At 37.7% G+C, this 25,329-nt stretch overlaps 1 protein-coding gene across 1 annotated transcript in view; it reads right to left on the bottom strand.

Annotated features, from left to right (window-relative positions):
• The window catches only part of TMEM47 (transmembrane protein 47), a 27,935-nt gene extending 2,648 nt beyond the window's left edge, over positions 1 to 25,287 (bottom strand). Inside the window, exons 1-3 of the mRNA XM_019955957.2 lie at positions 24,912 to 25,287; positions 9,480 to 9,620; positions 1 to 683 (exon numbers count right to left, since the gene is read on the bottom strand). The exon at positions 1 to 683 is cut by the window's left edge and continues 2,648 nt beyond it. Coding sequence (XP_019811516.1) covers positions 505 to 683; positions 9,480 to 9,620; positions 24,912 to 25,137 — 546 coding nt within the window. The 5' untranslated portion in view covers positions 25,138 to 25,287 and the 3' untranslated portion in view covers positions 1 to 504. The remainder of the gene's footprint in view (positions 684 to 9,479; positions 9,621 to 24,911) is intronic.
• Positions 25,288 to 25,329: the final 42 nt, after the last annotated feature.

Genomic DNA, 25,329 nt, shown 5'->3' with positions numbered 1-25,329 from the left:
ACCCCCATTAGATGCTGAAGGGAAGTTTACTTTTCAAGAGTTCACTCAAGCAAATAACCAATATAGTCACTAGATGGGATAAGCAGGCGATAAGGACTCTAACAGTGGAATCCTTGTCAGCGCAAAGAACTTCTAAATGTTGTTTATGCCAGCTGTTCCCCTGCAGGCAATAGGAGATTCAGGCATTTCTCATTCCAACTAGTTTCTCACAATAGTTGCTGTCATATAGACCCTTCGCTTGTCAAGAAAAGTGACATGAATATATTGGAAGTTTGCAGCATTTGCCTATATCTAATCAGCTCTCTTAATTTGTGCAGGTCCCTAAAATGGATGTAAAAGCTGGTTATGATGTTGACAGCCAAAAGGCAAAAGATATTAAATCAACTGAGCAAATTGTTTGATGCTCCGCAAGTGTTTTAGAAAATGATGAATTAGAAAAAATGCAGACGTAATCCTTTTGTTGGATGGTTGATTTTTTTTTTTTTTAATTTGAGACTATTGGTTCTAGTAATAGTCTTCGTAGTTCTTAGGGTTCAGGCAATAAAGAATGGCACCCCCAAATGAAAATATAGTTGCACCCCAGGCCAGGCCATAACCCCAGTTGAACTCATGGTAAATTTTCAAGCTCACAGTTTCAATGAACTTGATTGGGTAAAGAACCAGGCTGCAAACCTGTAAAACAACTGAAAGAAGAAAAACAAATCAAAATTAGGAAAATGTTATTTACAGGAAATAAAATGATATACAAATATACATATGTATGAGAATTACACTTTAATCAAATAAAAAAGTCAAAAATTGGAAGCATTGCTTATTCTAGATGGTATACTTTAAAATACTGACAACTTTTTCTGTTTAACACTATTTCACAGTACAGTAAGGATTACTCTATTAATAAATAGCAAATTACTATAATAGTATTTGATGAAATAGTGTAATATACTAATTTATATGAACATACAAAGTAGTGATTCTCAGTTTACAAACACATATAATTATCACTCTTATGGCAAGTAAGTAGTACTAGTTTAGGTAAACTGTTTTACTATATAAAACTTGTAAATAGCTTCCCAAGAATAGTGACCCCAAATACCAGCTAAAAACCTTTGTTATTTATTTATACTCTTGAGAAATTAGGGAATCTGAATTCATTTGTACTGATTAAACTGGTATACTTGTGATTCAAGATGTACTTTTGTTGTTGTCACTTCTCACTATCAGCTAACTCAGCCCAATATTCGAGAAAATCCTACCTTGATGTCCTTACTTATATTACTATTTTTAGTCTTTTCTTCTCATCTAGTTTATACCTCTCATCTCTTAAAATGGGTCCAAAAGTCATCTTTGTCAAAAGGCACACCGACTCATACCCTATTAGATATAATAGATGACATTTATATATTTCTACGTCACTTATTTTCAAAAAAGAATAAAGTCTCTGAAGGCACGGAACATAATCAGACTAGAAAACCTAAGCTAATGATGTCTATCATAACAGGACACAAAACTTAGCTCTTACCTCTTCGTTAAATCTTAATTCTGAGTCAGGGCTAACGTAAATGTGATGAGTCATACTTAGTAAAATATTTATATGAGAGATGCTGGATTACATAAGAGAAGATATCTTCCATTCAAAATCATAACCTTCTAGTTTATGTAACATTACAACTGCTACATAATTTCTCTTTTATTTCAATCAATTTAACAAGAATTTACAAGATGCATCTGCCTCATAGATGCATCTCTACTATATGATGGCTCCCACTCTAAAGAAAGTGACAACCTTTTCCCTGGAAACTCTGAGATACAGTAGTATGTGACATGGGTTGGCAAACTACCAAATCTGGTCTGCTATTTATTTTTGAAAAAAGTTGTACTGGAACACAGGCTCATTCATTTATGTACTGTCCATACTACCATGGCAGAGTTGAATGGATGCACCAGAAACCATGTGGCCCACAAAGCCAGAAGTATTTACTATCTGGCCCTTTATAAAAAAGTTTGCCCATCCCTAATATATAACATAAATTCTGGGTTAAAATGATTCTTCTTTAACTCATCTTAAAAATACCATAAATTCCAAAATGCAACAACAAAAATGTGAATAATGTGTAGGAGGCAAGAATAAACTTTGAAACAGTAAAAAATGATTCAGTTTACATTTTTTAAAAAAGAGCAGCAGGATGGATAGCATGTCTAATTAAACTGGAATTTCGTGCTTTAAAATCTACTCTCATCTATTCTCAGTACCTGTAAAATATCATTATTACCAATATGATTAATGTTCCTAGAAAGTCTACATAACAGTCATCTGTCTCTGGCATAAAACTGATGAAATACAGAAGACTCATGAGGGCATGATTCCTCAAAATCATTACTTTCGATAAGGCTCAGACTTGGAGTGACGTGACCTTTCTGAAACCAGATACAAGGATGAGGAGTCATTAGAATACAGACCTGAATGAAGTGAGGGGTGCAGGTCAATACAGTAGGAGGTGAGTGATCCTGGGTAGAGGGCACAGGCAGGTAACAAATGAAGGAGCACATTATGTATAGCGGAATATCAGTAAGGATGCTGCAGATACAGTACAGCAGTAGAAAGCAAGGAAGGGAACAACATGAGATGGGATGGAAAAGACAGCAGGAGGCCATTCAGGAGTGGTCTTGTGAACCATGGTCAGGGGTCTGGATTTTGTTCTAAATGTGATGAGCAGCTCCAAGAGGAGTGTGAGCAGAGAAGTAATAACTGATCTGAATTATATTTTAAAAGGATTATATTGCTTCTTTGTCAGTCAGTCAGTCCCTGGAGTGAGGTGTTTACCTAGCCTGCTTTTAATACCCATTTCAATGTGTTTTATTTAGCAAATATTTGGCCTCCATGGTATAATACAAAGATATAGTTTCCCTCTAGTGGGAAAAAAAAAATACAACTCCATTAGGCTTCACTGGCCTCCTCCACTCTTCTGAGCAGCTTTCTTAGAGACAGAATTTTGTGTTGTTTGCCAGATGAAAATGACCCTAAAATGCTTTATGCTTCTTAATTATTTTTACTCTCTTTGGAATCACTGAGAAAAATGTGTGTAATGCAAAACTGAGAAAAAATATAAGCCTGCATTTGTAAATGATTTTCTTCATTTAATACAATATACAGATGCAGGTTAAAATGTCTCCTTGACTTCTGGTGAGCTGCAAAGGAAAAAAACAAACAAATCTAGAGTCCAGAACTGAAGAAAATGCCACCATACTCTACTGCCAACCAATGAAACATAACAGATGCTGGTCATGGTATTTTCTATGCTCTATCTCAGAGGCATAAAGTAAAGTTGTGTAGCATTTTAGAATTTGAAGGGAATTTGAGGTTCATTTTATCCCCTCACCCTACTTTTTGGAAAAGAAGCAACAAAACTACCAGCCATGAAATTGTACAGACAGAAACAAGACAAGAACTCAGAGGTTCTTATGTTATTTCTAGTTTTCTTTAAGGGGGTATTTTTCAATGTTTTCTATACTGAAATATTCAAAACACTCATTATTGAAATAGTCAATGTTCTCTAACATGGGGATATTTCAATATTTCAACAAATATTTATTGGACGCCCACTGTATTCTAGGTGAAAGGGATAAGACAGATAAGACATGGCCCATGTCCTTTGATATTTCAAACCCTATCATGGATACAGACACACAGATACAAACAAATGCGTTCTACAGTAGTAGTAGGGCATGTTCACTTAGAATCCATTCATCACGTTTACTGAGCTCTAATGATACTCCAAGTACCACTTCTGCCTGGAGAAAGAAGGGAGCTTCAGAGACGAAGCACTATTTGAACTTGTTCTTGAAGAGAAAGATGAAAAGACCTCTAGGAAGAAAAGACAGCTTGCCATAAAACTTAGATATAAGAGGGTGTGCCTATAGAAAATTCACATGGATGGAATGAAGGGTACAGTCACATGGAGGTGTTTGGTTTAGACTATAAAAGGCTTAGTGTGTCATAAAAAATAATAAGACTGGTTTTTATAGGGAGACATCTCAGAGGTTATTTGAACTATAGATGCTGTTGGTACCCTATCCATATACTCTCCTTCTCATCATTCCGCTACATGTCAGCCTGACTTCCAAGTGTCAGCACCTACACTTCTTTGCCCGACTTTTCCCCTGGCCACTAAAGCTACTTTGTCTGACTGTGGGGCAGACACAGTGTTCTGGGGAATTAACACTACTGTTGCCCCATCATCATCATCAACATCCTTTACCAATGACTATCAAAATTGGTTTATAAATACTCCAATTCCCTAGTCTTTCCAGTGAGGTAACTCTGAAGAGCATGTTCTGTGCTGGTTTCCAGAATTTTTCCGGGAAGATGAAGCTCCAGGTGCTTACAGCAACAACTGGTTTGATAATGTACTGTTTATTGGCTGCCTTCTCTTCCCTGTCTCATTTTTCATATCTGCTCTTTTACCTCCCAGATTAAGTACTTGCACTTGACTCATGCCTTAGATTCTGCCTCTGGGGAAACAAAAAGAGCAAATGATAAGACCAGATTTGTATTTCAGAATTATACCTCATGTGTTTGTGTGCAAGACAGACTAAATGGGGAGGAAACTGGAGAAGAACAGGCTCCTAGGAGGTGAGTCTGGGCATGGATACCTATGCAAAGTGATGATTAGGTAATGTCAGTGGGAAAGGTCAGGGAAAGAAAGACTATAAAAGAAAAACTGAGTAACTGGATTCTAGGAAAGGGAAAGGAAAGACTCACATGAACAGTTTTAAGTAAACAGAAAAATAAAACAAATTAGGGGGAGATTCAAATTTGGGAACTGAGATGTTCCACTTGAGGAAGAGATATTCTCTCAACTAAGGCAGTAATGGTGGTGTATTTAAAAAAAGCTACAGATTTAGAAGATAATTTAAAAGCAGAATTGATTGGACTATCCAGCCAAGTCTTCTATCAAATTTGCATAAGGGAAACAATCATTTGGAAAATAAAAAGCATTTACACAGGAAAGGTTAACAAGAAGCTATCAATTTCCTTCCCTTTTAATTTAATCTGTTACTACTTCAAGGTAAGCAGTACCTATGAAATGAATTATTGATGGTGATACTGTAAATTGTTCTAACCAAAGGGTAGTTTGATATGGATAAAGATCTGCGAATGGAAGAACTCCTTTTTAGTGTGAAATATAAGCTGGACACTGATTTGTCTGTCAAAATCTAGACTTGAGATACCTCCAGCCATCTCACTGCTCCTGATAGGACAGTGTGAAGGGCTGCAAAACACAAGCCTTTAGTCAGAGATGGAAAGCAGGTGCAGGATCCACCCCCAAAAAAATATCCCCATCCTGCATGAACAATCATCTACAGGAGGCTTTCTGCATCAAAAAAAGAAAGGAAACATCCTTAACAATACAATTAGTGGGGATCCTGTTATTTAAAATCTGGATTATGAACGACTCACAATTTCTGCAACTTGTCTTAAAGGCCATGGCAGGGGTGGGGGGTGCGAGGAAGGAAGCACATTCTAACTCCCAGTAGGGCAGGGCCTAGAAAGATTCACAAAACCAGACAACAAAAAAGCGACCAGAAAAAGGCAACCCTTCTAATTGCACTAAGTTTTTAGTGAGAACTAGATGTCAGGTATCAGAATCTCATCATGCATTATCTGTCACTATCAATTACACAAAAAATAAACATGCTCTACGTCAACTGTACTGGACATGTGCACAGTTTCCAGGATGTACCAGGGTTCAGCCATGCTGGACTGATTAGTCTGTGATCTTTATAACACTTGGAGTTGCTGCTGTCCTTCAGGTATTGTTCCCAAGAAGATGAAGTGACTTGAGTTATAAGATGGGCCCCAACCACAGTACACAGTTGACAAATGAATTGAAAAATTCAAGGCTGATTCAGCTCTTGTTTTTCTACGTGTTACACATACCCCAAAACAGATGACTTGTGAAACTTCACTTGGGCTCTCAAATCAGAGTGATACCCTGAATTGAAACCCTGGCTCTGTGACTTACTAGTTGGACAACTCCAGAGAATTACTTAACCCTTCTAATCCTGCTTCTTCACTGATAATATAGAGAAAATAAATACCTAATCTTAAGACTGTTATAGCAGAGATAGGAATGTGCCATGGGTCTAGCAGGTAGGTGCCCAGTTAATTATTATCATTATCAACAGCATTATTATAAATAATATATTATTCTGAACTCTATATTTGTAGGACCAAAAAGTGGAAGAGTTGTAGAACACAGATGATTTAGATGGGCTGCAGCAATGACTAGCTCTTAGCTCTTCTAGCCATTATTCAAGTAGGTACAAGCCCACCCTAAACCAAGGACCTCAGAGAAAAAGAGAAGATGAAAACCTTTACAATTTGTTTCCCTGTGTTTATAAGACTTAATCACCAGCTTTTAGTAAAAACCTTTAAGAGTATATTATCTAAGGCCAGGATAGTGTAGTTGCATACTATAGGCACCCACCATGTATTTGTTAAATAAATGAATGAAAAATGAATATATGAAAAATAATTTCCAAACTATTACTTTTTGAGCTGTCTTGGTCTTAAATCTATGGTCATAGGAAACTTGCTGCTTCATAAATTCCCAAGACAGCAATGGATTAAGAAAAACTGATTTACAGTTAGCTAGTTGTTTTCATGCCTTTCTTTTCCTATCAGATTATAAGCCACACACCTCAATCATTTTTCCATCATTCATTCAACTATTTCCTGAGTGCCCCGAGTACCAGGCACTGCATATGGTACTGAATTCATGATACAGTTCTGTGTAGAGATGTTTCCAAGTGGTAGTGCTATGTCTGTTTTGACTTTATGTACTACATGTCTTAGCAGAAGCAAAAAAAAAAAAAAAAGAATTACTTCTTTGTTGAGGTAAATATCATTCCCTATGTGTGTGAATACCAAGATAAGGCTTAATATTATTTGCAGAAGAAAACGTTGTGAGAAAAGCAGAGAAACACAAACCATTTTCAAGTAGACCACAGTGAGTAAAAAGGGAAAACAGCCCCAAATACACGTTTACAAAGAATCACTAAACTGGTGAGACAAGCCAACCACTAGAGTTAAGTATGTTTCATAAGAAGCAAGTAAGATAAACAACTGTGATTTTAGCTAGCATTGTTTCAAATAGGCAGATTTTCCAACTTTGTTAATCTTAACACCCAAATCATAAGTGCATTATTATGTGTAATAAATATCTTTTCCAGAAATCACCTACAGGCAATTCTCATAGCTTTTGCAGATGGGAGAGAGAAACCTTTCCATGACATGTTTCAAATAAACAGTAAGTTCTACCTTGCTTATATGCAAAGTGAACACTAAACTAATGGTATTTCAAAGAAAGCTTCTATAAGCACAGTCTCAAAAGAGAATGAGTAAAATTAAATTTCAGCACATGTACATTTTCAAAATGTAGCAGTATAATGATCATTTTAGGTCTCAGCAGGTAGAATAACATATGAATACTGCTGTAGGAGTTTGTCTTACTATTTTATAATTTACTAATACTTGTGGCAGCGAGAGCTAAAGCAAAAACTTTTTGACCAAATCCATTACTTTTAACTTATATTCATTTACAATGTTTTCTGCTACAACCAGTACTTTCACATTTTCATGAATTTTGCTGTAAGTGGAAAAAAATATAGAACTTCTGAGGAAAAAACTGGAACTTCTAGTTATTTCTGTAAGAATGTTTATAATAGGTACGTTAAACAACAGACTTCTTTAGTTTCTGCGTATGCCATTATGGGGTAAGTTGAAGGCTAAATGGGATGGTAACTAAGTAGCACAATAACACTGGATATTTACAAGATAATGCCTACCATGCCTCTAAGATCTTCATAAATCAGAAACATATGAGTATTCTAAAAATTGTTCAAAACATAATTCATTTTAAAGAATCATATCATTTCAGAAAAATTTATCAAATACTATTATGATCGACTCTCTAATCACTATGTTAATAAATCCTAGCTGCAAAGATAAACTTATACTACAATTAAAATATCTACTTTGTTTTATTCTAATAATAGGAAAAGAGTCTTGGTAAATCCATGAACTGAGAAATAAAGTGGAGAAGAATGGTAGAATCTTTAGGAGAATCTTCATGGTGTTCACAATAGAGAACTTTATTACACATGAGATCAACAAAATAATGATACTACGGTATCTGCCTAAGAATTCAAAATATTTTTTGTAATAGCGTTTTCTACTCTATTAGACAGTATCTGCCATGCTATTTAGCCAGTTTTATAGGTGTCACAATACAGTGAACAGTCCATAACAGGCACCAAATAAACAGTGACTGAATGAATGAGGGACTCACTAGTGAATGAACCACCAGTTTAAGGTTCAGTAGCCTCCTGGCCCCAGGTCCACCAGTAACTACTATGTGATTTTGAGCAAGTCACTTAAGAGATTTTAACTAGATCTATTTCTACATTCTTTCAGTCCTGTGGAGGTTTGTTTTTTATGACCTTTGCATTCTGACAAGTCCTTATGGGTATAAGAAGACGAACACAAACAGCAGGGGGCAGCAGAACACTTCTGATTTTATACTTTTTGATCCAATGACCCTTCAAATCCTGAGAAATTTCAGCTATCCCCATCTTTAAACAGCTTTAAAAAATCCATCTAACAGGCTAGATGGTTCTGTCAGTGTCTTCATTATTGAGAGTCACAGAGGCTTATTTTGCAGTCTTCAAATAAGACATGACTGACAGGGTAAATTGAAGGTACCACAAGAATATTTCAGCTGGAGTCATTTTTAAGAATATTTAAGAAGATTCTTATAAATGAAAATTAAACCCATATCAAATAATGTGCTGGGCTTTTAGCTTTATAAGCCCCTTTTCTAAACAGCCCCTGACTTTTAGTAAAACTTTGATTTTACCTGGGTTGATCCAAGCTGTGCTTCACGGAAAGAAGGTTGCTAAATGAATATGCCATTGACCTCACACAACTGAATTGCCTGATGGTTCATGTTATACATCATGATTTTTCAGAGTAACTGTGTTTATTTCAGAACAGATGTGTACCTTTAAGGGGACACATATTGGATTTCTCTTTTGTAGCTTTATGTCAGGAAAAAAAAGATAACACTGCCTGAAGATCATCAATGGGGGCAGTAAAAGGAAGAAAAAAATATATGTGAAGAAAGACTATTGGTAAATACACCTGCTGTAATTCCTAAAGCAAGAGCCCTAGCAAGAGACACTATTTATTCACGTTTTAGTTAGAATTTTAGAAATTGCCACCGTGTTATGTGAAATGCTTTAATACACTGAAAACTGATACTATAATAAGCTTTAGCCAATTTACCCTAAAATATAACAAATGCCTCTGAACCTGTAGGTAAATATAGCAACCACATATTGCTTCTTCATGAGAGGGAAGGATGGTAGAAAGGTTCATGAAACTTTAATACTGGTTTGAAAGTAATGAATATATTTACCTGCTGCAAAAAGCATGACAGCAACAGGTCTATAGAAGCGCCTTCGAGATCCCACGCAGATGGAAATCAAACCCACCAGGAATGCAATGAGAATGATGGCAGCACCACCCAAGAGTAAAGCCAGAGTAGCAATCTGCCAGTCTGCAAAGAAAAAAAGAAAAGCATTGCTTTTTTAAAGCAGTAAACTATGCTCAGCAGCAGTCACCTTGCTACAGCTAAATAGATGCGATTTTACTGCATACTAAACATCCTTTGGGATTTGAAATGTTTTGCAACAAAAATTACTATAAATGTCCTTATTCAGAAGTCTCCTATGTTAAGCTAAGCAGTTTTTAGACCATGGGTTTGCCATGCTTTTCTTCCAAGGATTCTATTAAGCATTCAGACTAAATTTGATGCCCCTTCTACAACCTATTTTCATTATTATTAAATTTTCTATTGAGCTATAACGTGCATAAATCATTAAGTACAGAAAGTAGGGAACTTAATGAATTTTATGTACACAATTATTAAGTACAGAAAGTAGGGAACTTAATGAATTTTATGTACACAATTATTAAGTACAGAAAGTAGCGAACTTAATGAATTTTATGCACACACTCATGTAAACACATCCAGATTAAGATATAAAACATTTCTACCACCCAGAAGGTTCTTTTGTGCCCCTCCACAGTCAATAATCACCCTCCCACCTGGGCGACAAACCAACATTATTTGTGTATTCAATTTGATTGTTCTTAAACTTTATGTAAATGCTATCAACACTTTTATGTCTGGCTTTTAACTCTGTGATATTTATTTTGTGTCTGGCTTTTATGTCTCTGATTCTCATCGATGTTGTTGCAGTGGTTGTAGTACTTTTTTTTTTTTTTTTTTTGCTGTTCTTTTAGAAATCCTTCCTTTGCATTGAATCCCCACCTCTCAACTTTTTATTTGCCTTTCTTTCCCCCCCATGAAAACAACTCTCCCAGCAAATTAGCATCAGGAAGATTTGTTGTTTGTTTTTTCCTCCTCTCTTTCCTTTCATTCTAATCTTACTGTTACATTTACCACCATAGGGATGGTTTCTGAAAGTAAGTATTCCCAAGGTGCCAGAATGGACTCTAAACAGTTCCCTGGCTCCTTTCTTCATTCACACATATTAACAGTAAGCATATACTGACCACTTACTACATGCAGGCCTCTGTACAGATTTAAGAGTCTACCATGCCCTGAATGAAACATAAACCTCGCTGAAATGTATTTGTCACTTCTTATACAATAGATTTAGAATGAGTATGACAGAAAACTGGCCCATTTTCCATTTTACAAGGGTAGAATGTTTGCTAAGAAGTAGAATGAATATATAAAAGCACCACTCAGCTTAGGAAGCATCATAGAAAATGATACAGTGAACATTCTTCTGTGGGATTTGTTTGGAAGTTCCTCTTCTGACCCTCACCTTAATGTATGTGCAAGAAAGAAAAATAGACTTTAATCCGTGGTTAAATTGCAATACAGTCTATCTAAAGTCAAGAACTCATGATATTTTGATGCTGTACTTTGAAATTATCCCTCCAGAAAGCTTACAAAGTACGCCCTTTGCCACTGCAGGATAAGGGGCAAGTAGAGAAACCTACAATCCCCTAAGATTTACTTCTTTTATTTACACTTACATAACCCTTCCTCAAGCATCCTCTTCCATATCCTCTCCTCCTAGTAAATTCTGGATATATAGCTGGCAGTGAACTAGAACTTGCACAGCGTTCAAGAAACAAACAAACAAGGGGAAAACAGAACAAATCCACACTCCTTAAAATATAAAGATGAATCACCAGAGAGTGCAGAGCATTTTTTATGCCATCTATTTGTAACAAAGCAATATAACTTCAAACAAAAGCATATCTGGCTTTCAATTAAAGTTTAAAAGGATAGCCATACTATGGGGATTTTTTGTTGTTGTTGCTATTGTTCCATAAAAGCATCATGTAGCTTTGAATAAAAAAAAAAAAATAATAGTTCTTACATTTGGAAGTCTCTAAATTTCTTTGAAAAAGTTTATTCATAGCACTATTTTATTGTACTTTAACATAAGAGAATTCCTTCTGAAAAGTTGAAAGTTGAAATTTCTGAATAATAAATCAAATTTTCATGATTATCCAAGAGTTTGAGGTACAAAGAAAATAATAACATCAATCTACCCAGACATCAATCAAATCCCTGGAGACTTTAAGAGCCAATTTTCTGGCTGGAATATTATTTTCATAAAAAGATTATTGCTTTTAGTAACTTTCTCCAATTTATTTTAAATAAATAAGAATTTTTAAAGTATTAATTTTGTTTAAATCAAGATACAACTAAATATTCACTCACTTAAAAAATATCTTAAAAATATAAGCACAACAGATTGTCTTTTTCTGATAAGCTCTTTCAAATAGCCCCAAAGGCATAAGTTGCCATACATTTGACTATTTCTAATTTTCAATCCGAAATAAAACAGGAATTTTGATCACTTTTCTCTACTTTAAATATCCTCAAATAGTAAAAATATGTTATTTATTTGCATTTTGTAAAAAACAAGACTAAGGAAAAAAAACTGGCAAACTTTCCCCTATAAAGGGCCAGATATTAAATATTTTCGGCTTTGCAGGTCATGGCCTCTGTTATAACTACTCAACTCTACCATGCTGTGTGAAAGCAGCCCAAGACAGTATGTAAATAAATGAGCATGGTTGTGCCAAGAAAACTGTATCTACAAAAACAAGTGGGAGGCTGGTTCTGACCCTCAGACTATAGTTTACTGACCTCTGGTCTATGCCTGTATATCATTTTAAAATGCTAAACTTTCTTCTAGGCCTCTCAGACACAATAATTTCAAGATGAAGTCAATCTGATAAACAGACTAGTACAGGAGTACAAAGTGGTGCTTATCCAGTATAGCAACAGATAACTGCAAAAATAATCCTAATCTCACATAATGTTCAATTTCCTTAACACAGTAATACTTTATTTCATATGGAAAGCCAATAAAGTACAATAGAAGCTACGAGAAGGAAGAGAACCTCTTACAGCATAGGAAATAGTTTTAAAAAGCAAATGAATACAACCAGTTCTGATTTTCTTCTATATGTCCTATATTCACTTCGAGTATTGAGGCTGTAGCTAATGAGAAAGTCACTTCAGACATAGTGAAAAAAGAGCACCAATCCAGCATCTCCACTGTTGTGATATTGCTACTCTTCCCTTTGGGCCACAACCGTAGTTATGCCGACTCAAGCAGAAAAGTCATTTTTATTTTCCGAGAGAGACTAGACTAGAAGTGGGCCACATATGTCTGCCACTGTCCTGGCCAGAAGCTGAGGCTGAGACTGAAGTATTGAGGTTGTATCCCTGGTGGACAGTGCCAAGTTTGGGGATTGTTGTCATTATAACCATTCAGAATGAATCACTCAGGCAGGTTGCCCAGGACCAAAGCTTTAACTCACTGACCAGCTGAGTATCAATCAATAGGTTGAAAAAGTGGTTTGATACGGCTACCATAGTTAAGAAGGCTCAGGGCAGTTTTCAAGGTTTAGCACCAGTGTCGCTTTCAGTAAACAGCAACAGAATCCAGTGTCCAAATATTAGGACCTGCCTCAGAGGTAAAGTCAGGGACTATGTAGATTGGTCTGATACCACTTTCCTCTTTCTTAACTGAACAAAACTAGGAAATGGGGAATAAAACAAATCAAAAATACTTTTACAGATAACTACTAATGGCCATTAATTAATAGGCTAGGATTCCTGTTTACAAAGATATATATTTACTTACCTAGCAAATGTAGATTTAATAAGGATATATACATATAAAATATTTTGTTATATACTATAGGACTTGGCCAATTTTACATTAATAGCATAATAAATGACCAAAAATCTCTATGCGAATTGCTTTTTCCATTAGAAGGTTTGCATGCCACAAATACTTACTATCCCACGTTCAGTATCTACAAAACAAATTGAAATATCATAAAATTCTCAATTTTCAGCTCCATTTCTTCAAAAAAATCATCTATTTTAAGTTCTCATAATTGGTTCATTTCTGTATCAATCTTAGTTCCCCAATTTTATAGCCCCCACAGTATTTAATCAGATGAAGTGTTGAGTCCTTAGAGATTTATTACTCTGCATTAGTTTTATACATTTCTATAAATGATAAACTGATACTGTAGTGGAGCAGTGAACATAAACCAGCTCTGCAGAACATCAGCGGCCATAGTGCTGTTTCACAAACTGCAGTGCTCCGTACAATTAAAACTGGTCATTGTTCAATGTCAGGCCAGCTGATTTGAAACCTGAGTCTGGTTTCTAAGACCTGAGCAAATAAGTGATAATCGGTTTTGAGGAAATAATGTATAGCCTTGGTCCATAAACTGGTTAGGTCTCAAACAGGCTGGAAGCGATGTTTTGGAAATGGAAATACAACCTGAAATGAGGCTGTCATTTCAGGTTGTACTTCCACCTAAGAGTATTTTGGCAAAACTGACACAGTGACACACTGGAGGCATTGGCACTGCCCCTACCAAAGTCAAGGCTTAAGATAAGTATGCACTTCCCTATGAGAGCTTTCTCTAAAAGAAAAAAAAAGGAAAAGGAAAAAATAATAAATATATATATATATATATATATAAAATACACACACAATTTTATAATTTCCCTGTAGTAAAAGAATAAAAATTGGGCAGTCCTTATATCATAACATCAAGTCCAACATTAATATGCAACTCAGGAATTAAATTCAAATCCTCTTTCAAGGTATTTTTATTAGCTGGTGCCAGAGCCTCCAATGTCTATAAATGCTTTAGTATTCTGCAGAATTGTGCTGACTTACTTAACAGTCTAATACATGAGACTGGCCTGAAATTGCTACTGCATTATGAAAATTCTATGGGCCACATTACAGCTGCCAAATTGGAGACTTCACATTCCCTTGGGGAATTCATGGTCAAAATTTACTTCCGATTTTCGGGAAAGGCAAAATCTAAATGATGATACATTTTCCACACTTTTTTGAGCCAAGGTCAGTGTACCACACCAATGCCTAAAGCTTTCCTTCACCTGTCTTATTTCAAAACCTTTACCTCATCAAACACTGGCTAATTTATTTAATTCTGTAGGTATTGTTTATACGCTAAGATGAGTTCTACATATGTAAATCCCTGAGCACACAACTGTCACTTCTCTAGCAAATTAGATATAATTAAAAAGTAATGAAGAAACAGATTTTTACCCTTATAAATTCAGCTCCCACAGCTGGACTGGGTAGTACTTCCCCAAGTGTATTCTAATGTTTTAATGCACGATTCTCACTATTCCTATAATTCTCATCACAAAGTAAAATATTGATTTTAGTAACTTTTATAGTTACATTCAAATTTGCCAGACAGGCACTTATATATTTACCTTTGAATTCTGCAGAAGAATATTAACCAAAACGGTATCTATAATTGCAATAAAAATCATTCCGTCTTCAACCTAGAAGAGTATTCTCTCCTATGATCTTGACACTGCCTCACAAGTTATCCAAAAGTTCTCCCTAAAGTTTAGTCTGCATTTGGCAGATGAAATGGAAAACCAGAACCATTACTGAGGGACTTTAAACTTTGTTTTCTTGGCTAAGTTGCATCCTGACCTAAATCCGTCAGCATTGCATTAATTTTCCACTGTTCCATGAGATACAAAAAAAAGGCAGCCAAAAGAAGAGTCTGGATTCTAACTTCAAAAATTACAAGGACCATCTCTTTTCTCAAACAACTAATATCAAAACTAACATTCTTCACGTGCAAACAAATATTTATGGCCAATAACTATGTGTCTTTCATAAAATGACAGAGTTTAGACACTGTGCAGCGGATTGCAGAAAGTTAAGTGCAACGTCAGAAAGAAGCACCTACTTTAAAACTCATGTTAATCAAGTTGGCAACAATACAATTTAAGTCTTACTCTTTAGGCCCATCTTTGGATTAAAAAAAATGGGTCCAAAGTACAGTACCAACCTGATTTTAAACACATAAATGACCCCAAGTAACCATCAAAATACAAAATACAACAATTCTAATGCTCAAAGTACAGGTCAATTTTACTAACATTTTGGTGGTAATTCTGGTGGTCTAAGAGTGCCAAACAGGCTATCAATTTTCAATCTGTGACAGTTACGTTCAAGGCTTTTGAGTTGTTTTGTGTTGATGCTTGATGAACACACATTCTTTTTCCTTTATAAAGGGGCACTTCAGCTCAGCTGCTTCACAGAATTTGGAGGAAATATGATTTATCTTCTAAACACCGTATCATATGGTGTTTTTTTCCCCCAAATAAAACCATTGTATACAGTGCTTAGCAAAAGCCCTACTATTAGAGTATGTTTCAGTACTTAGACAAAAAAGAAAGACACCATTACTGCTAATGAGTGCTGTTTCTTACCAAGTATTATATCAGAAAGCTTACATCTGCATTTGATGGTAACTAATATTAATGGGTACTAGTATTTCTCAATGGAGAGGGCACTGGCGACCCACTCCAGTACTCTTGCCTGGAAAATCCCATGGACAGAGGAGCCTGGTAGGCTGCAGTCCATGGGGTCGCAAAGAGTCAGACATGACTAAGCGACTTCACTTTCACTTTTCACTTTTATGCATTGGAGAAGGAAATGGCAACCCACTCCAGTGTTCTTGCCTGGAGAATCCCAGGGACGGCGGAGCCTGGTGGGCTGCTGTCTGTGGGGTCACAGAGAGTCGGACACGACTGAAGTGACTTAGCAGCAGCAGCAGCAGTATTTCTTAACAGTAATTACTAATCATAGTACATAAACTTGTGATGTGTTTGTTACATCAAAGATTGTTCCTTCTCCATTCTTTGGAAAAAACCTAAGAAAGTTACAATTTGAATAACTTCATTATTTGGAAAAACAACAAGAAGAAAATCCATGCCAAGACTAAGAGTGGGTGACCTGCCTCCAAGCAACTAAAAAGCTTTTGTGATGGGTTTAGTGTGGCTAATAATAATCAAAGAGCAGATGGATGACAGCCAGCCAGTCACCCACGATCAGTATTAAGACACCCCTAGTAAATATGGAAGGACAAGTTTGGCAAGCTAGTGCTCCTACCAGTTCCCTGTCAACAAGCTTCTTTAGATGAGGGCCCTTCTTTGTCCCCCTGCAAAAGGTGAATTTATATTTATTTTCTCCTTCATACTACTTCGTACTTTTATATTATTTCGTCAACTTGTTTAAAAGAAGCCGTTTGTTTCATTAATCACCTTGCTCTCACCACCAGAAAGACTGGTTGACTTTGTACCAGGACAAAGCCCACTCCCTGCTAGGAAGTCAATGAATACGTTTCAACGAAGTTAACTCCTTGGATACATTAGAGGAGATAGGAAAGACCCTCCCTGGACATTTCTCCCTTTAAGTCACCTCTTAGTGCTAGGGATAGACTCCAGGTTGCATTCACAAAGTGCTACGCATGACAATGAACATTTGGTTTAAGGACCTTAAAACATGACAGAAAAATCCTCCGATGGAAATTTGAGTTCTTTCGTGGGTGTGCTTTTTCATGCATAGAGACTATGTGACTTGAGGTCCTAACTTCTATTTTGTATCATCGTTTTGCCTAACATATATTTTATAAAGATAGAATCAATATATGTGACATTATCTTGAAAAAATGGCTCATTAAACTTCATTTAAAATCTCACAACAGTTAATAAGCTGTTAGAGACAAAATAATCTAGATATATTTTTTCCTGGTTTTCTGGGAACCATGGATGCTTCATTTTTGTTGGGGTTATTGTTTCATTAATGAGAGTCTTTGGTGCCAAAAGCAACACTACAACAGAACAGAAAATTGATGGTCTACTAGTGTCTCAAAATTCCCAAACAAATATAGCAGCTAAAAAGGGTAAAGAAGGTGTCCTTGTCTAATTTTCAAGGGAGATGATTCAATACTTTGAAAAGACTGGTAAGATTTAACTGTCCATGACCTTTGACATGTGAGGATGAAATTCTGCTTAAGGAAAAATCTGTCACTTGATAAATAAGTGTATCTTTAAAAAAAAATAAAACCAGAATGCAGTAAGAAGTTGATCTAGTAAAATTTATTTGCATATAGTCAATTTAAGAAACTTGCATGGCTGGCTTCCAAAGGCTTTTTTGGAAGTGGTTTTCAACTTAAAATTAAGCAGTTGTTTTAAAGTAGACGATTGTGGAGAAATTTAAAGAAAAACAATTTTTTGTTGATTTTTAAGGACTAGCCACAGCAACTGTAAATTTTGATGATAAACAAATAAACATGATGATGATAAACATATATAAGTCTATTTGAAAACTCTTTAAATTCCATAGGAAAATGAAATCTTGGATGATAAATAATCTTGTAAAAAGTAGATACCTATTTCACAGTACTCCTTAACTTCTTCACCAAAGCTCCATATATGATGTGCTGTGTGTGCTAAGTCGCTTCAGTTGCGTTCGACCCTTTGCGACCCCATGGTCTGTAGCCCCCCAGGTTCCGCTGTCCATGGGATTCTCCAGGCAAGAATACTGGAATGGGTTGTCATTTCCACCTCCAGAGGATCTTCCTGATCCAGAGATCAAACCCACATCTCTTATGTATCCTACGTAGGCAGAAGGGTTCTTTACTGCTGGTGCCACCTGGGAAGCCCTTCCATACATGATGGTAGTCAACAAACCTTCACACACCTAGAGATAGCTATCCGCAATATCACTGGAAATTCTGAAAACCCATCCTGCAAAAATACTACGGCTAAGTACAATCTCTCTGTTGAGTCTTTAATATTTTGTCTCACCTCATTTTTTTATCTATGCAATAAATTCAATTGGGCAAGATTACTTAAAAATATCTTTTCTAGTCCAAATGTGCTATGATTCTGTGATTCAACATATGGGCAATTATCAAAAGAATCATGTTATTAAAATAAAAAAAAACAAGCAAACAAAAAACCTCTGCAACTCTCATACCTTTCTAGCACTATAAAATTTAACTACTGTCTGGAATTTTTAACTTTGTAACATTGTAGTGTTCATGTACAAACCATTTCATCAGACTCATACAAAACTTTCTAAAATGGCAAAAATTTTATCATGCAACATAAAGTATCAAATTAAGAAGCCAGATGGGGGCTTCCCAGGTAGCTCAGTGGTAAAGAATCAACTTGCCAATGCAGGAGACATGAGTTTGATCCCTGGGTCGGGACGATCCACTGGAGAAGGGAATGGCAACCCACTCCAGTTTTCCTGCCTGTAGAATTCAGTGGACAGAGGAGCCTGGTGGGCTACAGTCCATGGGGTCACAAAGAGTCGGACACAACTGAGCATGCACACATGCATTCTCAATCAGTTTGATCCTTTTGAGACTGTAAACCAAAAATGACTTAAGGTGTTTATATATAGACAGAGAAAAGCATTGTCTGTTTGTAGGCAATTTAGGTTCTTGAGTTCATTTCCTTCCAAATCCAGAGTAATCCCATACAAGTGACTAATCATTAAAGCCATGTGTTGGTTGAGGGCAGCTTTTACCCCAGCCAAACATTATTTATAGAATTGATTCAAAGTTCTCAAAGAAAGGAGCTATGTAGTTGTCTTTGTTCTTCAGAGGCAATAAAGAAAGAAGGCAGATTTGTAGTTAGACTCTAGTGCCAGACTAGCAAACGTGGCCCAACAGCATTTCCTATCCTACATGCTTTTCTACAATGTGACCTTGCCACTGCTCCATCAAGAAATAGAACCCAGTTCTCTTCCCTTGGAATCTGGGCTGTACATATGGCTCCTCTGATTTCCCAGGCTGGTTCTGAAAGGAGACTGGTTCTTTTCCAACCCTTGCTCTCAGGAAAACTACTCATCCTGTAAGAAGTCAACTATCCCGAGACCACCATGCTAGACAGGCCAGTCCCAGCTGAGTCCAGCCTCCCAGCCATTCCCACCAATGTGTCAAAGCTCGTGAAACCATTTGGAAGAGGATCCTGCAGTTCTGCATGTTCTAGTTTCCAGCCATTCAAATCACCCTGGGCCCCAGCTCCAGACATCCAAGAGCAGAGACAAGCCATCCTCATCACACCCTATCTTAATTCCTGACCCACCAAAGTCATGGACATTATAAAATAAATGTTATTTGACACCACTAACTTTGGAGGTGGTTTGTTTTCCAGTTTTAATAACTGGAACACTCTTGGAAAAAACCTTTCTCTACCACCGATTGAGAACTTGGTAAATGTACAAAAATGCCTAGCCTTCTTGCCTGGAAAATTCAATGGACGGAGGAGCCTGGTAGGCTACCGTCCATGGGGTCGAAAAGAGTTGGACACGACTGAGCCACTTCACTTTCACTTTCTCAATAATATATGGGGTAGCATTACCTACATTTCAAATTTATTCAATACTGGGAATAAGTGAGATGTCTGGCCTGGAATAGTACTGAATAAAAGGCAGATAGTAGGTAATAATTTTGTGATTAGGATCAACCAAGAGCACTGTTAAATGCTGAGTAGTACCTTTCAAAATTTAAATTTGAGATGAACAACATATTTAATCATTCGGTGTGAAAAAAAAAAAAAGCTTACCACCTAAGGAAGAAAAAGTCCTCAATTAATGAAAAAGAATATATCATTTTGGGTTTGCTTCTCTGAATATACAATAAGGAAGAAATGCAACCCTAATGAGCAGGTATGTATGTATGTTTAATCTTCATGGCAAACCATGTGAAGATGTTAAGTAAGTTTTATGAGGTCATATGATTGGAAGTGGCCAAGTTCAGGGCAGTTTGAATCCAAAGCCTCCCTCGTGTATTCTTCACAACACTACTCTGCCGTCTTACAGGATTATGCTATAATTTAGGATAGTTCATACAAACATTGCTGTGATATTCAAGTTATATAATCCAGGGACTTATTTGGGAACAGTAGTCCATAGGGTCTCGAAGAGTCGGACATGACCTAGCAACTGAACACCACCACCACCAAGCCCACTTAGGGAAATGGTGGAGTACTAGATATATTAGTGAAAAGGATTGTTGTTGTGGCTGTTGTTTAGTCACTAAGTTGTGTCTGACTCTTTGTGACCCCCATGGACTACAATACTCCAGGGTTCCCTGGCTTACTCACTATTAAACTTGAAAGTGATCCTTCAAATTTATTCCTGACAGCAGGCAAAATCTTTTGCTTGAAATATGCTTTTGTTTGTTTCAGTTTGGTTTTGAAAAGTTTTATGAAAGGCCAGGCTTCTCACATATTCATCAAATCCCTTAGATGACAAAGACTGATCTAAATGGCCCCCTGGAGATTACAATCATTCTATGATTGTGAGCAAAAGAGGAATTATATCTACCCACAAATTAAAATGTCCTTTGTAAAAGTCAATCTGGGGAACTTCAGAATCTTAGGAGACCTTAAAAGAAAATCACCATGAGGATCTTGAAATGTTATACTTCGTTTTCTCTGGATTATTAAACAAGAAAGTTTCAATGCTAAGTGCTGCTCTTTGAATAATTTTCCATCAGTCTACACTGTATAGGTTAAATAAATTCTTTTGTTCTAGTTTGTTCTTTTTTAGGAAGCCAGAATAGAGCATAACTGTCATGACCTCCCCGGCTTGCCGAGCTATTTGTAAACATGCATCAGTATCAACTCATTTCAAGCAACAAGCTGAACCTTCCCTGAAGTAAATCATATTGTGAAGTTTTCCAAGGAAATCCAGTTTCCCAATTAAAGTATGGATTCAAAATATGCATACATGATACACATCTGAACTCAGAACCACTGTACCTCAAGTTTTCTAAGATTTGCAGGTGTTTAGACAGGTTTTCTTATAATGCCTTTTAAAGTGGATTTTTATATCAGTTTTTTAAAAATGAGCTACATACAAAGCACTCTTAAAAGAACCCCTGTCAACTGAAAATAATAATATTCACCTGTCATTAGCATACAGTGCACTGCCATTTCAAAACTGCTAGTGACTCATGTTATAAATATAGCTATTTTTAGGACAGTGCATGGATGATGTTAACAATATTGTATGAAAAAGGCACTATCTGATCAAGTATTTTGTGGATAGAAAGATAGATAATTGCCACTTGTTATATTCCAAAATTACTCTCAGTAAATTGTGTTCATTTGGCCATCTGCACATACTTGCATTTTGCTTAGTCAATAAGTAACACAGACATCAAAAAAGCAATCTGATTTATATGAAATAGCTATGTATTTATAAATTTTATAAAAGAAACATAAAATCACCCAAAGAGGTTATACAGCATGTTTGAAGTTAAGTTTAGGGTATCAGCATTCTGTATACACTGAGTAATCCTATTTGTACTAAGGATTTCTCTTGTAATTGCTATGGCTGTGAAACTCTATACAAATTATATTCTAGAAAAAAAGTTATCTAAATTAAATGTGACTAAACAAATGTCTAAAACATTACTATCATTTAAAAGAAATATTTAAGATGCATTAAAACACTGCCAAAATCAGAAGTGGGGAAAACCATCCTTAGAAATTCTGTGGCTGACAGCCATGTGAGGACTACCTATTCTAAACTTCCTAACAAACATACTTTATCTTTTTTCTTTTCGTGTTTTCACTGTGAATGCCAGTCTATTAGCCATTTTCTCATTGGTCTTTTTGGGAAATTTATAGCTTAAAGATGAATGCCTGGGCAGTCCCCCATATACAGAATTGGGACACCAGAGAAAAGCATTCCGGTTGACCGACACCAACTGGTTCATACTAGAAGTGCTGACGCAACCTTCAATACACCAGGACAAAAAAGGCATGGTTCTGCTTTTGCTTAAAACCATAAAACAGGTTATAAGCAGTAAACGACGCATATTTGGTACCAAAATTAAAAACGCACCTGTAAAAATAATGGCTGAGAGGAAAGTTTCTGTAAAAACTGGGCCTAAGTAGGACACACCGTCATCAGTAGAAACATGCCTGAAATTTCCCTTCTGTATTTACAAGCTTGCCTCTTCACGGCAGTTTTAGTTCTAATTAAGACAAAGGTTTTTAATTAAGCCCTGAAGATGCTGGTAAAGGGCCTTCAGTAAAACTGTCCTTGGTGGTTCCTCCTGAGGTAATTCATTTCGAGAGACAATGAAGTGGATCTCTTAAAATCTTCAGAGAAGACATTGCCCTCCCTGCTATTCAACACAGCAAACAGACTGAGAAAAGCTGCCTGCCCTTTGGAACGGGCAAGAAAAGAACTGCTCGTTTCACTTCAAGCTTCCCCCCTTGTTTCAGAATACTGGTGAACAGAAGCTTCAAGTCCACCAAACACTATAAGAAAACAGACTTTGTAAAGTGGCGAGATGGAGCAATTTTCCATATTGTGTTTCCTTTCCTCCTGCACCCTTCCCACCCACCACCATGGGGAGGAAAAACGAACTGCTACTACATAAAGCAAGTCAAGAACTTGTTTCAGATAGCCTCCAACCAAACCATCTCCACCACCCCCGTTCGCTTCTGAGGTATACTTTTTTCCTAGGATAAAAACTATTTTCAGGAACGAAAAAAGAAATAAATGCTGGAGTATGATTTTCTGCAAGAGGATAGAATAACGGGCTCAGAGGGGGAAAAAAATCAGAAACTGTACCAGTCTCTGATTTTTACCTTGCAGAGTCCTATTATCACTATATTTGCATTAAGCTTGTGTCTCCCTATTTCCATGCTTAGAGAGGAAAAAAGCAGAGATAAATGGGTATGGAGGCAATTAGGAAATTAGCAAACACTGCAGACGCTCAACAAACTCGAGCTGTCTTCTCCCCATTCCCCACATTCCTGGTCGAGAGAAAAGGGCCTGAAAAGAAAATGAGAGTTGAAGCTAGTTTCTCTAACCTATCTGAAAAGTCTTTATGCAATAAGGGGGCTATTATTTCAGGAGACAGTGAGAAAGGGGCAAACGATTCAGGTTGCTAAGGAGACGTGCTGAAGCTGGCATTCCTACATAAATTTCCATTTCTACTGGAGTAGAGAAAGAAAAGATATTCTCTCCAAAGTTTATTTGGATCCCCTGGTTACTGAAGAAAGGCATTTTACCGATTTATTTTATCTTTAGTTGTAAACAACCAACCCTGAAAGAATTAAAAGACCTAAATGTTGACCTCCCGCTGCCAACCAGTCCCCTCCACAGTGAATTAAGCAACAAAGCAAAATCCTTCAATGGAAATTTTGAGGTAATATCAAAGAAAAAAGCCTTTTGTAAGTAAACACAATCAAATTTATGGAAGAAACTAAAGCAAGTGAACTAATTTCCCTTATAACAAGAAAAGAAAGACAAAAGTAAATCTGATTTTTGTGGCTTTTTTTCCTATTTTAACTTGCCTAGAACTTGACACGTTTTCAGTAAAGCTTTATAAACAGTCCCAGAGAAGACATGAAACTGTCACGAAGAAATTTAATGAGTTTCTCAGGGGTGCACGTGTAGGTGTGTAAAATCACAGCCAGGTCCTCTTTTATTCCCCTTTCTCTGCACTGACACCAGCAGTTGAAGAATCAAGATTAGCAAGGAATAGCGGTTTGCAGGAAGAAATCCGAATTTTGGCAGATTTCTGCTAAGGGCGTAACTGGAGTGCAGGGGAAGGCAACCGGGGCTCAAGGAGAGAGTAAAGCAGTAAAGCCGCCCCCCTCCCCTGGGGACTACCTTCTCCATCCTCCACCCCATCCCTTTGCAGCTTCCAGTACTGCCTGAATAAGCCACAACTTTCCAGGCATCTTGTGAGTACCTTACGCAGAAGGGAAAGATCTGGAGGACAGAGAAGGCATTTGGAGTGGGAAAGAAGGAAGAGCAACTCTTAACCAAGGACCGTGTCACCAAAAAAGGAAAGGAAATTAAAGCCTGTCCCTCTCCCAACTTTCCACATCCCTCAAAAATTTAAGGAACTAAAATCCAAACCGAAACTCATCGGGGACAAGCCAGATAAAGAGGAGGACAACAGACAGAAACCCGGGCACCAAGAGGTAAACTCAGGCAAATTTCTCCTAGAGAGAGGAAAGTGGGGAAGGCAGAGAGCCCACAGCATCCCGGTGGAGTTGGGGCGCTTTTACTTTTTTTTTAACGGGGGTGTGGAAGGCGTTTCATTTTCAACACAACCACACGGTTCTCGCCTGAAATGATAACAATTACCCAGAATAGCATACGTGTTACTCCAGAGCCGGAGGAATGGCCACGGAGGAGAGGGCGTGGGGCATCGCACTAGGTTCGGCGACCCGGACTGGGGAGAGGGGAGGGGTGGGGATCGGAGAGGTGGCTGGAGCCCGAGAATCCGCGAAGGGCCAGCATGAAGGGGACGGACTAGGGTCGGGGTACACAGAATAGGGGGTGGGAGGTAGAGGAGGTAGCCGTCCAGGCAGCGGGGCGCGGGGCGGTCCGGGGCGGGAGACAGGGGTCGCGGCGCGCCGGGCCCTCACCGCTGCTGAGCGTGGACTCGCAGTGCCAGATGTCCAAGCTGGCGGGTTTCCGGCAGGACTCCCACAGGGACAGGTAGTACTGGTGGTCGGCCGTGACCCAGGCCGGGCTCAGCACGGCCCCCAGATCCAGACACAGCGCCAGGAAGATGCACACCAGCCCGACCAGCTTCAGCGGGGTCAACACCGACACGCGCACCTCCTCCATGCCGCTGCCCGCCGAAGCCATGCCCCGGGCGCCGCAGCCGGCCCGCCCCGCGGGAGACGAGGACGCCTGGCGGGTCCGGAGAGCCGGGAGCCTGACCTCCCACGGAGGGAAGCAGCCGAGCCGCCGCGCGCGCGGGGACTCGCTCCCTCGGAGCTCCGCGCGCTTCTCGCCGCGCCGCGAAGGTGGGTCTGTGGGACGGGCGGCCGGGGACCG

This window comes from Bos indicus, chromosome X (assembly GCF_029378745.1).
Source record: "Bos indicus isolate NIAB-ARS_2022 breed Sahiwal x Tharparkar chromosome X, NIAB-ARS_B.indTharparkar_mat_pri_1.0, whole genome shotgun sequence".
In the NCBI taxonomy this organism is placed as follows: Eukaryota; Metazoa; Chordata; class Mammalia; order Artiodactyla; family Bovidae; genus Bos; species Bos indicus.
Note: the sequence above shows the minus strand (reverse complement) of the source record. Positions and strands in the feature narration are given on the sequence as shown.